This window comes from Alligator sinensis, unplaced genomic scaffold (genome assembly GCF_000455745.1).
Source record: "Alligator sinensis unplaced genomic scaffold, ASM45574v1 scaffold989_2, whole genome shotgun sequence".
Classification (NCBI taxonomy): Eukaryota; Metazoa; Chordata; order Crocodylia; family Alligatoridae; genus Alligator; species Alligator sinensis.
The window spans coordinates 1,927,779-1,951,808 of NW_005842162.1; the positions used below are offsets into that span (position 1 = coordinate 1,927,779).

Consider the following 24,030-nt stretch of genomic DNA (forward strand, 5'->3'; position numbering starts at 1 on the left):
AAGGTTGGTAAGATACATTATATATATAATTAATTATTCACATTGTCACAGCAGTGTAAAATGTTCTTACCTTTGGTCCTTCTGCTACTGACTTAATCTGCCTTATTGGGCTGAATCATGATGAGTAGTTTAGTGTCTTGAGCCTTAAAATTGGAACTTTTGAACTGGAAATATTCAAGTGCCATGCTTAGGAGTGCCGTGCTTGAGGTTTACTGTGGTAAAACTATAGCAAGCTGCAAGGCAGTTCCAAAGCACCCTGGGCTGCTGATTTTTTTTTTTCACAGCATATAGCATCAGTGGCCTTTTAGCAATATGTTCCTAGAATGAAATCAGTCCTCCACTTAGAGAAGGGTTGATGTCTACTGGCAGAATCGTAGGAACTGTTCGAGGCAGAAAGTCTCTCGATCGTGTGAAGTTAGTAGAAGTTTAGAGGGTTGAGGTCTTCACAGAATTGGCCCCTTTAATGCCAACTGGAAAAAAAATCTTGTTTCCATGTTCATGTTTTTAACTATTATGTTCTATATTGATTTTTTTAATAGTGTCCTAGATTTATTTTAAGGCCAGTAGGAGAAGTTGGAAAGATCTGTCTCAGACAACTGAGAGAATTAATTCTGGTTATTCCCTTATTATTTTCAGTTGATCCTGACATGTCCCTCAGCGTAAGCTGCTGTTCACAGCAGTGGGGCTCTACCTGAGATTGTCAGTCTGCCCCAAATCCATAACTTGATTTAATAACCTCAGTTTTGCCAGTCAGTTCTCAGTAATCCTGATAAACTCTGTATGTGGGAGCTGGTTAAGGGACGGCCTCTAATGAATGTTTTCATAACTTAGACTTTATCACAGCAGAACCTTCCTTCATCCTTGCCAAGAGACAGGCTAGAAAAGAGATTATTGACAGGAAGCAGTATTTTGTGGGCATTGATAGGGGGCTGTCCTCACGGGAAGAAACTCACTGGAAGGTGGGAAAATCTGAGTTGTTATTGGGCTTCTTCTCAGGCTGTGTAAGGCCCTGTAAGGTCTTTAAAAATGTCCAAAACAGTCCAGGGGCGGAATGGTTTTGTTGACTGTTTCAAGGCCCACTTCCTTACTCTGGACTAAGTACATACTGTTTCTTCCCATGTTAATTGATTCAGTCATTTCCATTTAGAAGCTTTAACACAAGCTGAGGGCTGTTAGCTCCATTAAGATATTATGCAAGTCATTCATGTGTGTGAAGCCATCACTTCAGATTTTTTTTAATGTGCATTTTAGGGAATAGGTAGGCCCCAGTTGCTCACATCCTGTGCTTTGGCAGCACTGCTCTTCATGTTGCAGTAAGAACATCAGCTTAATAATAAGGTGTGCTGTTTGCTTGTTTAAGCAGAGAAGAAGAAGAGATGTTTTGAAAACAAGCCACATTTCAACAAACTGCAATTTGAAACTAAGGCCCCAGCTAGATGTGCAGCTAGACATGATAGGATCTAATGCATGATCCACACAATTGTGCTTCCTGCCATGCCACACAAAGAGGCATGATTGTGGGATCAAGTATCAGATCACATGACTGGCAAGTAGTGAGCTCCTGTTGCTGGGAGCTCCTTCAGCCGATGGGGCTCCCAGCTGCTGGAGTGCACCTGGATATACAGTCAATTAATGAATTGCTAGGAGCCTGCCACAAAGTTATTACACCTTTTTGTGGAATAACTTTGTGGCTTATTCCTCCTTTTATTATGCCATTAATTGATTGAACGTATGGCTGGGTTATAACTTAAGATGTGATTAATCACATCTTAAAGTGTAATGTGTCACAGGGGCATAAGGTCGTCATTAATATGTATTTGTATTATGGTAACCTCTAGCAAGGTCAGCTTCTATTTCACCTATTAGGTATCTAAGTGGGCTTAAGCATCTAAGTGTGATTTCTCCCTGTTCAGGTACTAAAAATCCATTAGTGCATCTACTTTTGTAACACCCCATCACCTTACCCTTAAGGCTAAGTTGCAAAAAATCTATGAAAAGAAGGGAGATGGACCCCTCTTTTTGCTGTAGCAGTTCTTCCAGGATCTGAGCAGGGTGGAATAGAATAGCACTTAAGGACATTTTTACATGTGCAAGTGCCACAGCGCCGAGTGCTTTGAAAAGCACCTGGCGCTGCGACACTTGCAGTTGTATAAGTGGTGAGATGTGCATCAGCACTGAGAAAATGACAGTGGCGCACTTTTGAACTAAAACACCATGGAAGTTCAAAAATGTACCACTGCCATTTTTTGTGCGCTGACATGCATTTTGCTGCTTATACAACTGCATTCAGCGCAGTGCAGTATGCATCTGTTCGCATGTGGAGCAGACTCAATTAATCGAGTCTGCTCAGAAGCAGCAGATCTCTGGCATGTCGCCAAACAAAACAGTATGTTTATAAATGCCCTAGGTGCCTAAGTCCAACTATGTGCCTAATAGGCAGAATACAATCTGGCCCTGGAGGTTCCATTCATGAGTTACGCTCATGGTTGGGCAGTCATACAAAATGGAGTGAGAGTTTCCATTCCAAAGGGGCAATAAAAATATGTGACAGGAGCCAGCAGGTAGAGATGGCTGTTTTCTTTGCCTTCCAAGTTCTGATTTTTGAAATAACATGTTTTCACTATGTGTGCTGCCTAGATAAAGCCTCTCTTTAAACCTGAAGGAAACTCATGGGTACCAAAACAGCGCAGAACTGAAGCAGCGATCTGCATGTGTATCTACATGAAAGTCACAACTGTGACTGCAGTGTAGGGTAGATGTACCTGAGCTAGCTTTAAACCAACTATTTGATGCACCCCATGTAGTCTGGCTGGAGCAGCACAGATCTCAGTGTGGGTAAATACACCTGACCTCTCAAGCAGGTCTCCTCCTGTCACTAGACTGCTCTAGGAACCAAGGAATGAACGTCTAGCTGGTTATGTCTGTGCCACACAATATAGTGCAGTGCAGACAATTTCCAGTGCCATATCCATTTCTCTGTCTTGTCTCTTTAAATTGTAAGCTCTTCAAGTGGTGGAGAGTGTCTGCTACCCTGTGTTTTGTACAGGATCTGGCATAATACAGCTCTGATCTCAGTGGTTCCCAGAGCACTGCCATAATAAATATTGCTATTTAATAATATTATCCTTCTACCTAAGACTGCAATTGTATTAATGTGATTAAGCAAATTTGGACCTGATCTTTACATACATGAGAGAGAGCCAAGGAATGCATAAGAGCTGTGGGAAGTGGAACTGGTGATACAGAGAGTGGTGCTCTCTCTCCCACCAAGTAGAGAAATATTGTCCAAGCAGGTACAACAGGAGGACTTGCCTAAGAGAAAAAAATATATGCTACAGACTCCAGGGACATTTTCTTCCCTCATCCCAGCCTACTCCAATAGAAGTTATGCCTTCTCCATCTCGGACTGGCATTGGGCAAGCCAAAGCAGTGTGACTGCACTCGAGGCAGGACTTTAAGTATGAAGACAAAGGAAGCCATAAAGTAGTGGAGATAGTGAGTATATTTTTGGCCCAGGCAGGAAAAAGAAAATGTTTCTACTCAAGCATTGTATTTCAGTCTACGCAAGTTCAGAGTCTAGATGTTGTTCAGTTAGGCCTATTCGTGTTAAAGTATGTGTCTGAAGCATAAACCTACCAAATATGCAAGGGTCAAGTCAGTTTTAACTCAGAAATCTCATGACCTAAGTGAAATTGTGATTTGTTCCCAGGCTGCTATTCAGCTATCCAACCAGAGCAGCCAGGTGAATACACACAGTGACTATGTAACTAAATTGCTTAATGTATAAATGTCCTGAGGTTTTTATGTTAACGTTGCTGCTGTGTGTGAGTCTTTGTTGCATGTAATTAAATCTGTCTAAATTGCTAGATATTCTTAGATCTACCTAGGTGAGGAAAAGTGCTGCAAGTGATTCCCTGTTGCGTAGAAATATGAGCTTTCCAGTAAATGAAATGAATTCATCCTCCTCTTCCCTCCCCCCACCCCCCACCCCTGCAATCTTTCATCCCTGGCTTTGATCATCATTAGAGCTCTATAGTTTAGCAAACATCTAAGAGCTGCTTTTGTGTTTTAGGCACCATACATGCTACGGAATGAAGCCCTCTTTATCAGCAGAGGGGATATTGCTGCTATAACAGATTTGCTCCTTGATATTCAAGACAATGACAATCCTCAGGATGTAGTGGTAATGGTTTTAGACCCTCCACATCATGGCCGGCTGGTCAAACCTCCAGGGGACGCAGCTTCTGAAGTCCAAGTATTCAGCCTTCATGAACTGGCCAGTGGACTCCTACATTATGCTCATGATGGCTCCGATAGTCTGGATGATACAGTTGTTCTCCAAGTGAATGATGGGTACTATTTTCAGAACGTTCTGTTCCACGTTAAGATTGTTCCAAAGGTATGTATCACGGTAAAAGTCCTCTCATGCAACACCCAAATTAGAAGTACAAAAAAACAGTATATTCATTAAATACCAGGTTTCATTGATGGGGATGCAGTCAGAGATGGGGCAAGTGATAGGGTTGTTAGAGGGCTTGCAAACATCATTGGGGTTTTGGTAAAAAGTACTAAATAAGGATTACTTCACTTTAAATATAGTTTAGCTTCCATTTTTAGGGGATGAACTTCCTAAACTTGGGAGAAGGCCCAGAGGCTAATTGATAAATGGATTCTCATTTTACTTTGTCTGCAGTTTTTCAGGCTAGGGAAACAAGCAATAAATGTGAAAGTGGAAAGGGGCTTAACTCCATCATTGTTCCCTGTGAGGGAAGAAGCACTGGTGTGATAGTAACACCTCTCATTGATTGATGAGCAGTTAACAGAATACTGTTGGAGCTGTACCATAGTTGAAATGTTCATGTCTTGATTTAAATTTTCCCCAAGGGAAATTTGGGCCAGTAGAGTTGGGAAGCAAAGTTCTCATTCAGATCAGGTTCAAATTTTTCCAAAACATGGGTTTGAGGGTGTGACTGAAGCACATTTCTGACTGGTTTTAAAGTGAATAGTTAATTTGATTTCCTGGCCAAAATAGGCTGTATAGCTAAGTGATATCAATATCAGGACAGGAGTGCAGATGACAAAAATAGGGCAGATTAATATTTAGAGAGGAGTGGTCTTCAGTCACTATGTAACCCAGTAAATTAGTATGCCATTGTCAGTACTAAATTGTGAGGAGAGTGAATTTGTATGGGGAATGGATGGATCTCAGAAACCAGGTGCCGGAGCATTTTCATTAGTTAGAAGTCTGGGCTAAGAAAGTATTCACATCCCTGACTCCATCTTCAATATGATGGAAAAGTGTTGAGTCAGATGGCTCTAAGGTAGTGATTTTCAACCAGAGTGTCATGGCACCCTGGGGTGTCTTGAGATCCTTACAAGGGTGTCCTGGGATGCTTTGCAAAGTTAGCACTGTTAGGTGTGCGAACAGGATTCACATGATAAACCTAGTGATTTCAAATAGGAATTCATAGCATTTAAACCTGTTATGGCACTCTTTTCTGTTGTCAAAAAATGAGTGAAAATAAGACCTGGCATTTTCTGAGAGGTATCTTGCATCTAACAAGGGGTTCCTTGGGTCTGTAAAGGTTGAGAACCACTGCTTTAAGGATACATTAGTATCTCCTAAGATTACCATTGTCACTGCTTTTTTAATAAACACTGTTCCCCTTAACACTTCTTTCTCACTTGGGCCTTCTTAATCTTTAGGAAGGTTTCCAGTGACCTTTGAGTCTAGACACCTAAACTTTAAAAGCTGATTGATTGTGGTGTCTCCTATTTAGATTATAGTTTGTAATTAAAAGCTGGGTATTTCTGTTTGCAGTAACTAGATATGCAACAGTATTTTCCATTCTAAGCACATGGAATATATAGCACTAAAGGTAAAAGCTGGTGGTACATTAACTATTAATTGTAGTGTGTTACTTTTAACTATAAAATAGGTGATGTTTGTGTGATGGATGCTAAACAAAACACTGTAGTGTAATGAGCATTTCAGTAATATGTGTCACTGCAATAAAATAAGAATCTTCAAAAAGCCAAGAACTTATCCACCTACTGGCATTTGGCTTGTCATAAGATAAGAGGTCAGATTTGTGGAATTGTATTATTATGTATTACAGACACAGGGATTTTGAAAGGCCTCCTGAGTGAACTTGGGTAGGTTGGTTAATCTCTCTCTGTCTTGCTTCCACATCTGCAAAATGGAGATAACAGTACTTCTGTTCTCTCAGCCTTTGTTTGCCGTACCCATTTAGGGTGGGATTTTCAAAACAGCTTTAGGCATCCTTCTCTTGTTAGTTTTAGTGTGACTTGGATGCCTTTCTTAGGGCGCCTTTGAAAATCCCAGCGCTGAAGAGTTTACAGTCTCTGTGCCAAGTAAGTAATTATCATAGTGAGGCTTTGATTTCATCCCGAGGAGTCTAGATGATGCAGTGACACATGCAGTAAATAATAATAATTGGTGCATGACTTATGCATGTCAGTCTGATGATCACAAAGGGTGTCCTAAGAACACTGGTGATGAGTCATTCAGATCTCCTGCCCCAGAATAGGAGCAGTCCTACAGTCTGTAGGTCGGTGCCAACCTGCTTTTTGCTCATATTACTGGGGTAGCCCTCAGGACTCAAGCAAACAGAATTGTAAGAAGTCTGGAAGCAACTCCATTCTTGAAAGCACTTTTTGATATTGATTAATCAGGTTTTGTTGCAGATGATGATGAAGGTCATCAATGAAGAATTGCTGAGTATAGTTTATTAGCCAATTTCACACTCCCTTGTCTCTCCTTATTTTCTTGAGTCCGTCTTTGCAACATTTAGCTACAGAGAACAGTGAAGGTAGAGAGAGAGAGATAAAAGCAAAGCAGGATTTAGGATGAGGTAGGGTTGGCAGATGCCCAGCTTTTACTTCATCCTAATTATCACCTCTCTACAATAGCCTTGAGAGATGAATGGGAGGTGAAGCTTGTTTCTGAAGAGGTGCTGTTTAGATGCACACAAAAAATATTCCTCTTTCTTTTCCCCATCTAGTTTCATCCAAAGGCTCTTGTAGAATCTTATGTAGACCTAACTGGAGCATCTTATATTTTTACCACTTGTCTAATCTGAATACCTTTGAGTACAGGCACTTTCTAATAAAGGTTGTGTACACACATGGGTATTACAGCATCTGAGTTTCCCCAATGGTCACAACAGCCTTGGGACTGACTGGACTTGACACACATTCAGATCATCCGGGACAACTCTCCCAGGTTTCTTTCCCTGAGAAAAAAACTGACCTGTACGGAAGGACAAACAGAGAAGCACTGGGCTGCCAGAGGGTCTCTAGGGCATGCAGCCTAGAGAGTTTTCAGGCTTTTGGTTCAAGTGAGTATGTCGGGGTCAGGGAAGGTGGGGACACGGTCTGTGCTGTGCATAGGGTCCTCCAGCCTTTCCCTCCCCTATGCTGTGTTGCAGCCCACCTGTGGCTTGGCAGGGATATGCTTGTATGCTTCCTCGCACCCAAGTGCTGCAGTGCGATTCAAGCAGGGAACAAGCCAGGAGCAAAACATTCTATACCCCCTAAGTGCTTCAGCGCTGAGCTTTTCCAGCCCAAAACACTCAGAGCCATTTTCTGTTCCCTGCGTGGCTGGGAACACTCTCTCCTTCCCCTTCTGTTTGTCTCCAGGGAGCCACTTCACAGGCAGTGTTCTCCAGTTATTTTTCTCCCCGAGTGGCCACTTTTACTCTAGGAGAAAAATAATGAACCTCTGTACACTCATGGTTTCTCCTGAGAAAGCAGGGACTCTCCCTGGAGAAACTGAATGATATCCAAGCCCAAAGTATTGCTTATTGATTTTTATAGAGGAAGTTGTGATTTGAAAAATAAGTAGTCCCAAGATTCTTTTTACCGCGGCTTAAAGAATCACATGTTTCAGCCAGTGAAGCAGCACACCAGTACTGCCAGAACGGAAAACAGCAGTGACCTGGTTCTTTGAGGTATTTTGAAGTTGAGATGTTTATTGATTTAGACCCACCGTGTATTGGTTTCTGCAAAGCATTTTCTTTAATCCCTATCTTTGCTGACATCTCAGTCTTCCATGTTTGTCAGTGCTTGCTCAAGAACTTTTTGAACTGTTGGAAGTCGCAACAATTGGCCTTTTTTACAGGAGCATGTCATAATGATTTGCTTGAGTGGGTGTTGTTGTCCGACACCCTCCAAGCATTTGAAATGTATATTGTTGCAGATTGCCCAGTCATTAATGATGGTCCGAGGAGCGGGGGAAGAAAGCCCACTCCCTAGAAACTTGTGGCCCCTTTCAGCATTGAATCAGTTAAGGAGGAGAGATCTTGTTGCATGTTACATATTGTAGACATTGGCCTTGGTGATCCCTTGGTATGAAACACGGAACCCTTTACCTTCTGAGTAGCTGCTTTGGATGCAGCCCAATTTGGATGTGGCCAAAAGCTACTTGTATCTGACTTGTATTTGATGGCCCATGTAGAATGGGCAGCAGGTGGTCTTGGTTTATTTCCTAGTAGATGGATATTCCTGCTGTACAAAGTCTGCCAATTCCATGGCCACCAGCACTGAATTTGGCACTGCTTAGCACTTTTGTTGGCCGTTTCCACAGGAAGGTACAGATTTGAATAGGCTCTTGATTTGCTCACTGCAAGTCAGCCAAGTTAGGGCTGAGATGCACTGGCAGAGCAGTGTGCACTGCAGTAGGCCACGATACACATGTTTCATGATTGAACAAAGAAACCTTTTAGTCTCCCGGATTATCCAAATGCAACTTTCATAAGTAATGGGTTCTCTCTCTCTGTCTCTCTCTCTCTCTCCCTCTCTCACGCATGGTAAAAATGTAACTACTTGTCTGAATGCCAATTAAGAAAAATCCAAGAGGGTTCCAGTTATCTTAATGAGTGGGAGAACTGTCAGAACTAGCAATAGTGGGTTACTTAAAGGAGAAAAAAAAGCAAAAGATTAGCAAGCAAAGGAGTCTTTTGTTGAGTACATGTTGGTTGGATCGCAGCATCCAAACTAGCTGGGAATACTATTGCAAAATGACAGACTGGCACACTGTGGGAACTGAAAGGCCCTTAATTCATTTTTCCACTGGTACCATTGTTACACTGGAACTGGGACCTTGCTTCTCATTAACAGTTACTTTGAAATTTTTTATTATCAAAGAGTGCATTTTGTCTGCTCACCTTCAAGTACTCTGAAACATGACTAGTCTCTCTCTCTTTTCTTCCATGCTGTAATAAACGTAGTAAATCTCTCTGGCCTTTTCAACCTGGTCATTTCCTGCTCCAGAGCTATGCTTTGATGTTAAAGGCCCTATATGTGTTGTGACTTTGCTGACATGTTAAGACAAGTGGAAAGTTCCCTTCCGTACTGTTAGTATTCTCTTTTGTTGGTAACCCATCTTATTTCTGTTCAGTTCTTCTAAAGAATAAAGCAGCCATTTGTTCAAGCAGAATTCTTTGTTTTACATGCTGTAACAATTAGGATTACATAATAATTTGAATATAATATCAACAGTAGGCAAAATGTATGCATCCTATATTAAATGCCTTTAAAAACTGGCTAACTGATAAATCTAAAAATAAATGGAAAACATCATTTTTCAGTAGGGGTGTGTCCTTCCATAGGGATCACTTCTTGGTCCATTGCTATTCAGTATCTGTATTTGTGATTTGGAAGAAAATATGAAGCCATGACAAACTAAAGATTTTAGATGGAGATGTAAATGATGATCAGGAATTCAGGTTATCTGTTTGCCATGGAAAAATGTGGTAAAACCTGGATAATCTCATTTTGAGGAGAAAAACTCAGATAGTCTCATTTTGAGGAGAGAAAAAGTGGGAAGCGATGGGTTTCCCTTTGCAGGCTGGCAGAGTTCCAGTCTGAAAGGGGCGGGGGGAGCAGGCGGAGGGCAGTCAGGCAGGGAGTGCCAGGTGCATGTTCATTTGTGCACATGGCCGCCAGGCAGCCTGGAGAGCAGCTCTCCACAGGTAAGTCTGGCAGTGGGTGGGATTTCGCAGGCCTTTCCGGATTTTGCAGAATCTGTGAAATCACAAATTTGGTAGGTCCCTAGTTATGGGGGACTATGCTAGAAAGCAGTGACACTGGAGAGGTTTTATGGTGTCTTAGGCAGTAACCTTACTAGCTACCCATCTGATGCTGTGTCTAAGAAGACTGATAAAATTTGTGGGTGTAAAAAACAAGAAAATATTGCATTGGAGTAGGGAAGTTGGAGTAATACTGTTTCCTTTTGGATGTCCACACATCAAAGACTAAAGTGAAAAAATTGTGAAGGCTTCTGAAAACAGCTGCAGGAATGGTGTGAGGTCTGGAAAACCTGTCTCACAGTGACAGACTTTGCAAGCTCAGTTTGTTTCGTTTTATCAAGGAGAAGCTGAAGAAGTGACTTAATCATAATGCGTAAGTACCTGTATGTGGAGATTTCTGATAGGAGTCAGCTCTTTTATTTAGTGGATGGAGATATAATAAGACAATTGGAAGATGTGGCCAGATAAGTATAGACTATGAATAAAGCAGAGATTTTTAACAGGGAAGGCAATTACCCACTGGAATATTTATTAAATGGTGCAGTGGGTTTTTTGAGCTTGATCTTAAAATCATGACTGGATGTCATTCTCGACCAGAAGCTCTAGTTCAATCAGAAGATAAAGCTTGAGGCAGGAATCACTGGGTGGAATTCTAGCCTCTGCGATGCAGTACATCAGACTAGGTGATCATAATGATCTTTCCGAGCCTTAGAATTTGCAGTCCAAATTTTAGGTGCGTGAGAGCTTGTGTTGGTGTTAAATGGGCTCTATGACAAAGGAAATTGTCAGAGAAATTTGGCCCCCCAAATATTTATTTTCCAGTTGGAAAACTTCAGTCACAAATAAAGCAGGACAGAGTTTGGAGTCTCCAAATACTTGTCACTATCCCCCTAAGCCTATTCATGTATTAACAAGACTTTTGGAATGGCAAAGTTATACCAGGAATTACTTGGGGGAAAGGTTTCCATTTATTTTAGATGGCAGGGGGAAAAGAAGTTATTAGGTCAGAAGGCAGAATCCATTATGACGCACGCTTTAGAGACTTAAAAGATATGTTGGGAGCATTATTTAGGGTTGTTTTTTTTAATTTTAAGAGGCTTCGGTTTGTGAGCATCCTTTGGGAGAGTAGGTTTTCAGAAGCAAGGAGAGATAAGAGGCATGTGGGTGGGTATTCTAGACCCAGACAAAGGTTTTGGAGTGAAAATGGTGAAGAGCAGGTGGACTTTTTATAGGACATGCACAGATGTAACATGAAGCACTCTAAGTGCTTTTAAAGCATACCAAAGAGCGAAGGTGCAAATGTACTTGGCCAATGCAGCTTTTCAAAAATGATGTTGGAACAAAACAGGAACAGCTTTGAAATGCTTCATTATGAAGCACTTCATGTGACATTTGCATCTGTAGTGTCATAGAGATGAACCCAACAGCAGAGCAACTGCAAAGGGAAAGAAAGGGAAGATGAAGATGACGTCAGGATACTGAGGGTGAAGAATGCAACTAGTCTCTAAGGTTTCTGTCACCCTGCCCTCCCTTCTACCAGAGAAGAAAAGAGACCAACTGAGGGAAACTAAAGACAATGGTGCCAGATGGGGAATTGAGATCAGTGGGTGTTAGGATTACAGGGGCCAGGGAAAAGGGTTGGCGTCAGAAAAGGTTCTTGGGGAGGAGTGGTGGAGGGCAGAAGGGAAGAGTGAGTGGGCAAAAGGAGAATGGAGGTTTTTTCTGTGAAAGAGATTGAGAGAGTCAAAGAACTAAACACTGTGAATTTGAAATATTTAATCTCAGCCTTCTCACTTTAGAAATCTGAGTGTACTGGCCCATTACCACTTTGCTCCCCACTTGCAGAGTGACAGAGGCCCACAACTGCTTACAAACTCCTTGGTGTGGGTCCCAGAGGGAGGAATGCTGCAGATCACTAACAGGATTTTGCGAGCAGAGGTGCCTGGTGCCAGCGACTCTGAGATCACCTATGCAATCATCAAGGACCAGCCGCGATATGGTAAACTTATTCTGGGATTTTTATCTTCCATCTCGTGGTGGTAGTGGCGGTGGTCTTCTTTCCTGGGTCTCCCATCCCCAAGCAGAAGCATAGGCATCTTAATGTGCCTGGTCACTTAGTACAAAGAAATGACACTGGCTGTGAAAGGGACACAGCATTGATTGATGAAGGCTGTTGTTATTTCATTGTATTTCACATGGGTCAGAAAGATTTTGAGAAGACAGTTCCTCAGTCTTATTTTCTAACAGGCATTCCTAAGGACAGCATCCAGATCTGTCCAGTGACCAGTTCAAATAGGCCCATAAGCTTATAAAATAGTCATAATAGCCATGCTTCAACTCCAGATCTAATGTCCAGTTGTTAAATCTGCACATTCTGCTTCATTGCCCCATGGTTCAAAATGAATTGTGCTTACAGCATCACAGAAAAATAGGTCTGAGAGAGGTCATCTACACGTGCACTTTAATGCACATTAGCCTCTTTTACTGCATATTAAATCATCACAAAAAAGTGCTCGTTAGCTAATGTTCATTAAAATAGGCTAATGTGCATTTTTCTAGTACCTCATAATGGAGGAACTAGATTTAAAGTGCATTACCTGAAGTGCATTAGTGAACATGTAGACACACCCACTTAGGACTTTAAGAGGTCATCTAGTCCAACCTCTAGTTTAAGGCAAGATTATCCCTGTTGATTAAGTTGTTATGGATTGATACCCTTGTAAAGACAGTCTCATCAGTGCATGCCAAATAATATTATTGTGTGATAAATTTTAGATTAGGAGCAGCACAGAATATAATAAATCCTGGGAAGCAATTGGGCACAAGCTCCATTTGGCCAAAAAAGGACTTGATTTTGCATATGTGTGTGTGTGTGTATGTGTGCACGTGCGCAAGTGCACACGTGTATGTGTATGACAGAGGGAGTCACTGACTTGAGCTACAATGCTGGTATTTGAAATCTTCTAATCCTTATCTTCAAATTCCCATTGTGGAGCACTAATCTCCAATCTGAGCAGCTGCATTCACAAGCAGTCTTCATTTTGCAGAACTGTGATTTTTTTAAAAGCACCCTACAGGTTGAGGGAAAAGAGGATGGAAAATAATGGAATTTGTGACTGAGATACAAATGCGGAGAAGCTAGATGTGAAAAGGTATAGCACAACAAGGCTGGATGCTAAATGTGAACAAAATGCAAAGTTTTCTTATCAGATTTTGTCCCTGTGGATGAAACAGCATCTCTTTAAATCACATGACCTCAATGAAGCAACTGTTTTAATTTACTGGATAGGATACAATGTTGCATTAACAACAGCGTCTTCACTTTTTGTCTGTTGTTTTTAAAATAGTTTGTTTTGTTTTAATCTCATTTGACCCCTCATAGAAGCATTTATTACAAACCAGGGCTGGCTAGACAAGAGGCATTTCACTTATATATGCCAGAACCTTCTCCTTTTTAATAATTTGGCACAGTTTAATGAAATTAGGAGTTTTCTCTTCATAATCTCATCTCCTGATGCCTAATCTTAATCTGAAATGATATTCCTTTTCTTGGACATATCTACATAAGATATAGCATTGCATGGCAAAAACCGAGATGCGATACCACTGTGCAGTAGTATTAGGCTACTGTACAGTAGTGTCACAAAAAAGGTGTTTGCCAGTGCTACTGCGCAGTAATTCAGGTTACTGCACATTTATTTAATACTTGTTTATACAAGTGCGAAATAAAAGCACAGTAACAACTGCACAGTAGCATCTCATGTAGACACATCCCTTGTGTCCAATAATTATTCTCAGAGCAATTAATTGTTAATTAACAAACACAAACTTTATGGCATCAGGTGTGAAACAAGGAGCAGGAACCTATGATCTGCAAAGTTTGTATATGAAAAAATTATTCTTGGTAATAAAAAAAAGAAATGCAGAAAACAGAGCCTGAATCCTAGCCCAAATCCAGTTGTACATTTAGGCAGGTACTTAACATTCATGTTGGTACCATTTTGGGTCACCTGCATAGATTTTGGTTCCTGTTTCTTCTGGGAGGGCACATGACTCCATGCAAGGCTCTGAAATGCTAGTCATGGGAAAAATGAGACTAATGACTGTTGGAGGAAGCCCTTGTGCCTTCAACCCAATAGCCTAATGATTAGGGCTTTTGTTCATGGAATATTAAAACCAGGTTCTAAACCCCAAATTATTTTGACAATTGTCACAATGAGTAGTACATTACTGTGTGAATAGGCCTAGTGATTTAAAAAAAAATCCTAAGAAAGCTTTTGTTGAATAGATTTCTAAATTTCATATGAGTAAAGGTATCAGAAGTGGGCTTATAATTGGAATGATGGATCTAACTGATAAGGGAATATTAATGTAATTTTAAAAGATAAAACAGAAGCATGATATTGCAGCCTGCTGATTTTTATTACTCAGACATTATTTGAATGTGGTTTGGGGAAATGAACTAAAAGAGCTTAAAATGAGTATTTTGCAAATCGGAATGATTAATGCTGCCAGCACAGCTAAAATAATATATAATGTATGTTTTTTTGATTCATAGTCATAAGGGGACACTTTCATAGATCAAGACAGAAATGAGATGTACAATAAAATACAGCTTATTCAGTTCTTCTACAGTTATTCAGGGAGCCTGCTATACATGAAGGCTAAATTTATATGCATGAATACAAAATATAAAAGGATATCATTTAATTTTTTTCACTCATTATATATAACTCCATACCAAAAAAGTAATAACATTTCATTTTTAAGGATGTGGCATTGTTTTTGTGGTATAATCCTTATAATCCTTTATTTGACTTACTTGACAAATCTTACAAATAATGAGGCTATTATGTGTCATCTAATAAAAAGCAAAGGCCGTTCTGATACCTTCTTTCCTTGTATGCATGCTCTCACTGTACATTTCTGCTTTCACAGGTGAAGTGGTCCTTCTGTTACCCATGCCAGCAGATGGCCCAGCTGAATCATGGCAGCGCTTACCAGATGGAAGAGCAGCCACACCAACTATGTCCTTCACTCAGCGGGACATCAATGAAGGCATTGTGTGGTACAAGCACTCTGGATCTCAAGTAGAAAGTGATTCCTTCCATTTCCAGGTATAGTCTGTTGAGAATCATAATTAAGCCAGCTGTCATGAAGCAGCTTTTGTTTTCCTCTGTAATTTCCTTTCTCTGCTGTGCCCTAGCCATTATCTATCATGCATGATACTTGTGTCTGGGATGCAAAGTTTTAATCGGTCCCCAGAAATCATATTTCACAGGGAAAACTCCCATTTATGCCAAAGAGAGTTTGACAGAATAAGGACTTCAGGATTTGCACCATTGTGCTGTCTAGTGTAGAAGAGCCATTCATCTGGGGACTGCTCTATTAGAATGACCTTCGAATGGGGATGCTGACCTCATTTGTCAAATCATAGGCTACATTGCATATTTAAAGAATGCTGCCTTTCAGGTGACTTGCAATGGGATTGTCAACTCCAAACAGTTTGTCTACATGTTTAAATGGAACCACTCAAAAGGAAAAGTTAGTTTGCAATAATCTATCCCAGGGGTGGGCAAAATATGGCCCACAGGCCAGATCTGGCCCACCAAATAATTCTGTCTGGTTCCGCAGCTGCTCCTCTGAAGGAGGATTGTATCTGGCCTGCAGCTCACCTGGTTTTTTGCGCCTCTTGCCTTTCTACTTTTCCCACGCCATAGCTGGCTGCAGCAGTAGCCACAATTCCAGTGGCCAGGCAGCCACTCTTCTCCCTGGCCTGCTGCACCCCCAGACCCCAGTGTACACTCCAAGGCAGGGGGCACTGAGCTCCTGGACAGACTTCTGCCCAGAGAGGCTGTCTGTGTGCAGTTCTGACCCCGTGGTCATTCACAGACCAAGCCTGGCCCCTAGTGCGTCAAAGCTCAGGTAGGGTTCTCCCCCTCAGCAGAGAAGTGGGTGCAAGGGGAAGAGGGCCAGGAGCTGCGGGTTCTCAGGGCCCTGCTGGGTCAGGCTGGAGCCTAGTAGGGACGCGGGCACTGTTAATGCAGGGTTGCGCTATATGTTCCTTTATGCTGCTTTGGGCCATGCCACATAGATGCAGCTCCTGCTCAACACTGGCACCACTCTTGCCTGACCCCCAAGTCTCTGGCACACAGCTGGGTTGGGCAGGAGCTGTGTCTACTGCTCTACCTGTGCTCACATGGCTCAAAGCAGCGTGTGGAAATACAGCGTGGCACTGGCCCAGCCTGACTGTGTCCTGAGGACTCAGGGCAAGGGATGGGGTGCAGGGTGAAGGAGGGAGCACTGTGAGGTACCAGCCTGGCTGGGCCCAGATAACCTGTGGCTCTTGGCCCCCTTCTCCCTGCACCCCCTGCCCTGCCCGAAGTCCTCAGCATGTGGCCAGGCCAGGCCAGGCTAGTGCCGTGCTGTGTTCCCCCACTTCTCCCTGAACCCCCTTTCCCAGCCTAAGTCCCTGGCATGCATCTGAGCCAGGCCAGTGGCCCACTGTTTCCACGTATTGCTTTGGGCCATGTTGGCATGGATAGAGCAACTGATGCGCCTTCTGCCTAATGTGGCTTCATGCCAAGGACACAGGGTGATGGGGTGCAGGCAGAGATGCACGGAGCTCATGTCTGCATGCAGGTGTATCTGCGCATGCCTTTGTGTTTGCGTGCATGTGTGTACATGTCTACATGTACATATGCGGCCTTCAACAGCTTAACAAAACTCATTAAGCAGCCCTCCAGCCCAAATAACTGCCCACCTCTGATAATGTATCTAAGCAGAACAGAAGGGCATGCAAGACATTATCTCTTTTCAGAGCAAACAGGCGCACCGTGTCTGCATGTGTAGGCCCTGCATTAAGACGGTCACAAACAGAACGATCAGACTCATTGACTGTATGAGATGTAGCTAGGACTGGTGTTTCCAGAGATTGACCCTTGATAGGTGTCAGGATTGTAACTCCTTCCTCCAGAGCTTTGAAATGAAATGTTCAGCTGTCTCTAAGGATGACCCCTCTATTTCTGGAAGGATGATGATGTAGTCTTTCTGCATTCAGGGTTGGTGTGCAGGAGAGCCCTGAGGCTGACTGGTTTGAGTGGAGGAAGCATGAAGAGTGGGTTTGGGAGGGAATGGATTGGAGGAACAAGAGGCATATTTCCCCTACTGCCCTTAGAAACTGTCACAAAGGGTGTGGACAAATTAACAAAATTACAGAGTTAAAAGGGATGAGGATTTACTTCATGTGAGCTTCTACATGGTATCAACCCTTGTGACTGCTTTGGGCTGGTGGTAAATAAGAATTAGAGTAAGGTGACTTAATTCTGTTTTGTTGAGGAGTAAACTGCTCCTCCTTTATATTCAATTACCATGGGAGGAGAACAGACACACTGACCATCACTGTGGAGCTGCTGACATATGGTATATCCCTGCCCTCTTTAAATTCTATCTATGCCATTGGAAAAGATAATGGCTTCATGTCCTCTGAGCTTTTCTGCAAATCCTCTACTCTTTCCATGCATGGGGGAAATTTTTTTCAAGAATGAGAAATCCCAGAGATACCTGGTACCAGGGGCAAACCTGGGGGCAAAAGACATGGTTGACCTTGTTTTTTTGCAGTGGATGCCCTGGCCATGTCTGAATTGTGTGAGGCATGACACATGGAGATCTTGAGATCCTTGTAGGTCAGTGGTCTCCAACCTTTTTAAGTAGGTGATCACCTTTGGCATTTAAAAACAACCCAAGATCTACTGTGCACCACCCCAACACCCCCCCACCCCCACTCCCCAAGCAGGTAAGTCTGTGGGGAGGGAATTGGGGGTGGGGGGGGGGGCAGGCAGATGGAGGCAGAGGGAGAAAAAATTATTTGGGGGCACGCCTCCCCAGCAGGTAAGTCCCACCCAGCTGGGGCCGCACTCAACTTACCCCTGCTCCTGCCTCTGCAATGCTGTCCCTCACTGCAAGGGCCTCAATCTAGTCCCTGCCCCTTTCCTCCCCCAGATGGACCTGGTGGGTTGGAGCGTGTATGTGCATGCACACGGGCACTCAGCCCTCCCACCCTAGCCTCGATCGACTCCAAGAGGCTCCGAGATCTACTGGTGGATCGAGATCCACTGGTTGGTGACCACTGTTGTAGACTTTTCATTTGCCTAAGCCCTTCCCTGCTGTATATTTATGTATGTGGCTGATTCTTCCCCCAATGAAAGGGATTGCATGGAGATTTACTGCTGCTATTATGGGGGCTTTGGTCATGACTCAGGAGTTCAGGTTCAGTTTTGTTTGACATTTATAGGAGAGAGATTCAGCCACTTTGCTGTATAGGAAATATCTTCCCTAGGTTTATAGCAGCTAAGCTGAGTGGAGTGACTATGAGAAATGAGTTACATTTGCGGACACCAGAGTCAAGTGTCTATTCTGCACTCTCTATGGCGCGTTAAGTAATAATTTAATTTTCACAATAGACTGATCTTCTCCCTCCAACAATGAATGTGCAAATAGACAGAAAGACACAAATATTCCCCAGCAGATGTAATAATAAAATAAACTCCTTCTCCAGCAGGCATAATCACCATAAAATCCCTCAGCCAAGTTCTAGCTGTTTGCTGGGGAAGTTTAACAGTCTTCTGTAATGCTAAGCCAATATGAGCACTTGCATACAATATTTGTTACATTTGGTTTACAACTTAAAAGCTATTACTGTAGCACTAGAGAGGCAATTAAGGTAATTTCTGAAGTAATTAACATAAGTGATAATGAGGAAGTTGTGAGCATCTGATGTTGAGCAAGCTAATCTTTAATTTAATTGCTATGTTGCTATTAGAGTATATGCATTTTGCATGAGTTAGATGTTTGTTTTTAGTATCTTGGCGCAATGGCAATAATTGTAGAGAGAGCCATACTGAGAAAAGGAGCCACAATTAGTTATATCTCATCAGGAGATCATAATGCATCTTCCTGAATTCAGACCCGTGATTCTTGGGAAAGGCTGACATTTTATTTTAATCAGCACTTTGGCAATGTTAGTTCAAGTGACCTTGACTTAAAACAGACCTAACAAATAAGGATAATTTCATTTTTAACTGTTTTGGGCCTTAATGCAGCAAAGCATATTTATTCATGTTCTTAACTTTGAGTATGTGCTTAAGTCAAGTGCTTATGTTCTGTTGAAGTTACCGGTGGATTTAAGAACATGCTTAAGGATAAGCCTATGAATCTGTGCCCAGCTTAATAAGGGCCTTGTAGTCTTATCCTTGCGCTGAGTGCCTTTTCTTGGGTGCTGAGCCTGCAAGGAATTTGAGTTGATGCTTCTTCCTTCCTTCATTTCAGAATTGTTATAAACATTTATAGCATCATTTTTATATTATGTTTTAATTTTATTTAACTTTGGTAAATGTAAAATTGTTCTGGATCCATGCACTGTTCAACAAAACAACAAGAGTAAATGGACTGTGTTGAGTTATACACAACTTAACTTCACTTGGTGTTGGGATTGCATCATGGGCATTGTAAAGCTAACAGGCTTCTCTTGCAGCTTTAAACCTAGGAGTAACTTGTGGCACAGAGCAGCACAATCTGACTTTGAAAGTACACCTATTTTAGGAGTATATTTGAATCATGGAGCAATCAGCCTTCAAAATTATTGTGGTCTTCAGCAGTTACCTTCTTAGTTATAATGCCAGCATAGGTTTTCTGAATTGGCCCTCTATCTTTGTCCTCCCAAAGCCAAAACAAGGGTTATGAAGAAAGTCTAAAAATCCAGTTGTGTTTTTGAAACTCCTTCACTGTTGAAGGAATCATTATTAGGATTTCATTTTGGTGTTCTGGCATTCACAGGTATCCAGTGCTACTGCTCCACAAACCCATTTGGAAACCCACATGTTCAACATTGCTGTTCTCCCACACACACCCAAGACACTGCAGCTTTCCCTTGGGTCCTCTCTGCATATGACAGTAAGTCTAAACGAAAGCCATTGTCATTGCACTTTTCCTCTTACCATGGGAATACATTGAAAGCAATTAATGCTGATTATTTTTTCTTAATGTTGTTCAGTCTGTGTATTGTACTGAGTTCAACGGGAAATGAAAGGTGTGTTCCCCCACTGTATTTGCTCTACAGTGGTAGAAAAAAGTGAGTCGCAGACAGGCCAGAGATGAAAATTTTACCATACCAAAATAAGTTGCAAAATGAATATTAATAGCAGTGGTTGAGATAAAAGCATATATTGTAGAGGTCCTTATACAATAAAAGAAAGAAAGCTAGATCTTTGTAAAGGGTTCCAAAGTTTCTTAAAAACAAACAAACAAAGCAGACTTAAAACTTGTCTAATTGAGTCCATTACAACTGAGGGAAGTAAAAGGCCTTGGGTTAGGTAGATGGTAATGAATAGATCTTGCCAGTAATTCCACTGCAATCCTTACTGATAAAAGCATGCCTGGCCCTTCTCACAAAGTTCTAATTCATCAGCCTGATGTCAGGAACTTACAGTATTTTAGGGAAAGACACCTTCTGGGTTGGTAGGAACTGAATTAGGGGCAAGTGCCATATAGTGAGCTGTTGTATGTGTAATACACGACCATTAGGAGGGACTTGAAGATGGTCTAGGTGGAAATCTTTAGGGTAGGAGTTCTAAAGTTGTAGGGTGGGTGTAAAAAGAGGCACTGCAGGTATTAGGACTGGTGAAGTGCAGGAGCCAGAAGACATATAAATGAAGACAAAATAAGAGAGTAGACAAGGGCCAGGTGATACATAGCTTCAAGAACCAGGGCTGGAAGTGTAAATATAATACACTAGATGTAATTAGATACTACTTTCTGTTAAGTGTGTGGAATGCCAACATTGCTTGAGACTATAACGGACACAGAGAAAAATGTTTCCCTGCCTTTTGAAGCTTACAGCCAGACAAAAGCTCACTGAGAAATCACTCAAGATCTGTCTGCTTTGATTACTGATGTGGTCCTCATTAACACAGTGTTGGAGTGTTTCACAACATACCTGAGAGGTAGAGAAGTGCAATTGAGAAGCCCCAGGTATGCCTGCCCTCCATTTTGAGTCACCTAAATCTCTGTACCCAGTGGTTCTCAACATCTGGTCAACAAGGCCATGTTACCGTGCCTGTGGGTCTGCCCACAGGTCTGAAAAACTTCTGCAAAATTTCCAGACCAGTGGGGAGCCCTGTGAACCAGGCGATATTGCCCTACATTCTAGATCACATTAGTTCATGGCCAGATCCAAGTGCATGGGTTTGGGCCAGCGCATGAGATCATGTGGTATCAGGCCTGTGTATGCAGCCAGATTTAGCATGCAGGACCTGGCTGGTGCTCCAGTTCTGTGCCTCACACCATTCATCCAGCTCACAGGAGAAGAAGGTTGAGTACCACTGCCCTATACAATGGCCCTTATTGGCTCCTGACCTGGCTTTAATCTAGCTCAGGTACTAGTAGCAGTGAAGCTGCAGGAGGATAGAGCTCAGCTGGGATGAACTGTCCAAGTATGAAACTAGCTCAGGTACTGGTAACAGTCAAGCTGCAGCACAGTGGAGCTCAGCATGAATGAACTGTCCAAGTATTGAATGGTGCTCTCAGTGAAACTGAGAAACTACCTTATTAGTGTTCTCTGCAGTAAACAGGCACAGCTCAACATCAGGCTTGCAGAATTAACAACCAGAATAGGGAACCATCTGGACAGAACACTTACGAGGAGGAAATCTCTGCGTCCGGCCACAAATGACTTCACTCCTTAAAAAAGGAGATGGAAGCAAAACTTTCCAAATTTGCATGTCCCAGCAACAAACCTACAATCCACAGTAATGTCATCAAGCTATCCAGCTGCATTCTCTGTCTGGCTGAGGTGTCTATACTATCTTGTGGTCTGTCATGCTGCTGTACTACACAGTTCAAAACAGTGCAGCTGTATGGAGACCTTGAGGCTTTTTTCTGCTGCCTAAGACTGAGAAAACATTTCCACGACAAGGCGCCATGTAAAGATCAACCTAAGATCAGATACATATGCAGAACAAGAAGAAGGACCATTCCTGGACTCCACTCAAGGGCTGCATCCCCACTCTGGACTTAGTACATAGACTGTTTTTGCCTTGATGCCCACTCAGAGATTGCAAAAAATCAACATTTATATTACAACCCCAGTTATGTGGGACAGAGAACCATGCTTGGCCTTAAAAACAACTTGGATATTATCATGCAACATGGTAATAAGGCAGGGGTGCCACTCTTGTCATAGACAAACCAGCATATGTACAGGAAGCTGAGAGACTTTACAACAGTTTCACAAACTCCTGACAGAGGACCCCATAGCACAATACCAGATGGAACTGGATAAATTCATACAGGATCTACCTTGGGAAGCACAGGAGAGGAGTACTGCTTTGAGATTCCAGTATCTCAGGGCAGGCAACTTTTACTTATTACCCAAGATCCACAAACCTGGCAACCCAGGTTGCCCTATTATCTCTCGCATTGGCACCATCATGGATGGAGTTTCTGGCCTTGTTGATCCTGTCCTATTCCCATATGTCACTAGACTTGCCAGGTATTTGAAAAACACCACACATCTCTTAAAGAAATTGGCCTCCAAGGGCAATCTACCAGTTAACACGAATGGCATTTCCATGGTCATGCATATGGCCTTCCATTATGCCATCATATTTATGACAGAACTTGGAGTCGGTTTCCTTCCTAGCTGTCCTCTCATCCCCCTAATTTAGGGTACATCAATGATATCTTCATTGTATGGACGTATGAGAACAAATAGCTAGAGAAATGTCACCAGGATTTTAATAATTTCCAACCCTCTATTGAACCAACTAATACTCCATCCAACAAATTCATTTCTTAGACACTAGAATGAAAGTTTGCAATGACCACATCATCACCATGTTGTATCAGAAACCAAGCAATTGCTACAGCTACTTTCACACCACCAGCCTTCATCCTAAGTATACCACTGGATCCATTGTCTGCAGCCATGCTCTATACAGGCAGTTCTCAGACTTAAGACACAATTGGTTCCTAAAAACCACGTCTTAAGTCAAAACGTTGCAACTCGGAACCAATTTTCTCATGAGAAACAATGTTATAAATGGGGGATTACTTCCTGAACCAAGGCCCGATACCCTATTTTCACTAAAAATATCCCCAAATTTTGTACTTGATCAATTATAGATGAGTAATATAACTACATTACTGTATTTATATTGTAAATAGCAATCATATTGATTTGGAAGGACTTCTTTGAGGTGACTTTGCTGGACTTTTTGAAGGGTTCTTGGCTGGAGTCTTCTCAGGAGTCTTGGCTGCAGGTTTTTCTGGAGTCTTGTTTGCTTTCTTAAGGAAGTTTGGACAGACGTTTTTCAGGGAGATGAGCCACACAGCGAACTTGTTCGCTGGTGTGGCATTGCATCGGACCAAGCATTGTAAAGTCGAAACTGACATCATAAAGTTGAAACAGGTTGTCAATTTATAAATGTTGTAAGTGCAAACCATTGTAACTCAGAACGTTGTAAATCGAGGACTGCCTGTATTACAAATGTATCTGCTCTGATCCCACCAACTGGGATGCATGCTGTAAAGACCTGGAGCAGGGATTCCTTCAATTACTATGCAGCCCCAAAACTATAGACACTCAGATTAACAAAGCCAGACTCAGACTTCTTTCCAACCAGCTTCAGTGCCAACTCTGGGACAAGGAGACTGTAGTCTGCAGTCACTGGCAAAGGGTTAGATTCTTACATGTGGTCAGGTGCCTCAAACAGAGAAAGGTGCCTGTTGGGATTTTCAGAAATGATGAGGCACTTATACCCCATTGCAATTGAATGTGTCAAAGCTAGCCACTAGGGGCTTTTGAAAAATCTCACTGCATACCTTTGGTGCCTAAATACCTCCAAAGATCTGTGATTGGACAGATGCATGCAGGATATATGTAGTGAAACAGGAAACTGCACCTAGGTCTTCCCAGAACCAA

General features: G+C 42.2%; 1 protein-coding gene across 18 annotated transcripts in view; it reads left to right on the top strand.

Annotated features, from left to right (window-relative positions):
• FRAS1 (Fraser extracellular matrix complex subunit 1) overlaps positions 1–24,030 on the top strand; it is a 418,617-nt gene that overhangs the window by 286,540 nt on the left and 108,047 nt on the right. For 17 of the 18 annotated variants that reach the window (XR_003094532.1, XM_025206555.1, XM_025206564.1 and 14 more), the window contains 4 exons: positions 4,073–4,399; positions 11,898–12,051; positions 14,991–15,169; positions 19,887–20,003. Coding sequence is in view for 17 of the 18 variants with exons in the window: in XM_025206555.1 (XP_025062340.1) it covers positions 4,073–4,399; positions 11,898–12,051; positions 14,991–15,169; positions 19,887–20,003 (777 nt within the window). In the remaining variant the exon portion in view is untranslated. The remainder of the gene's footprint in view (positions 1–4,072; positions 4,400–11,897; positions 12,052–14,990; positions 15,170–19,886; positions 20,004–24,030) is intronic. The other variant, XM_025206560.1, reaches the window with a different exon arrangement.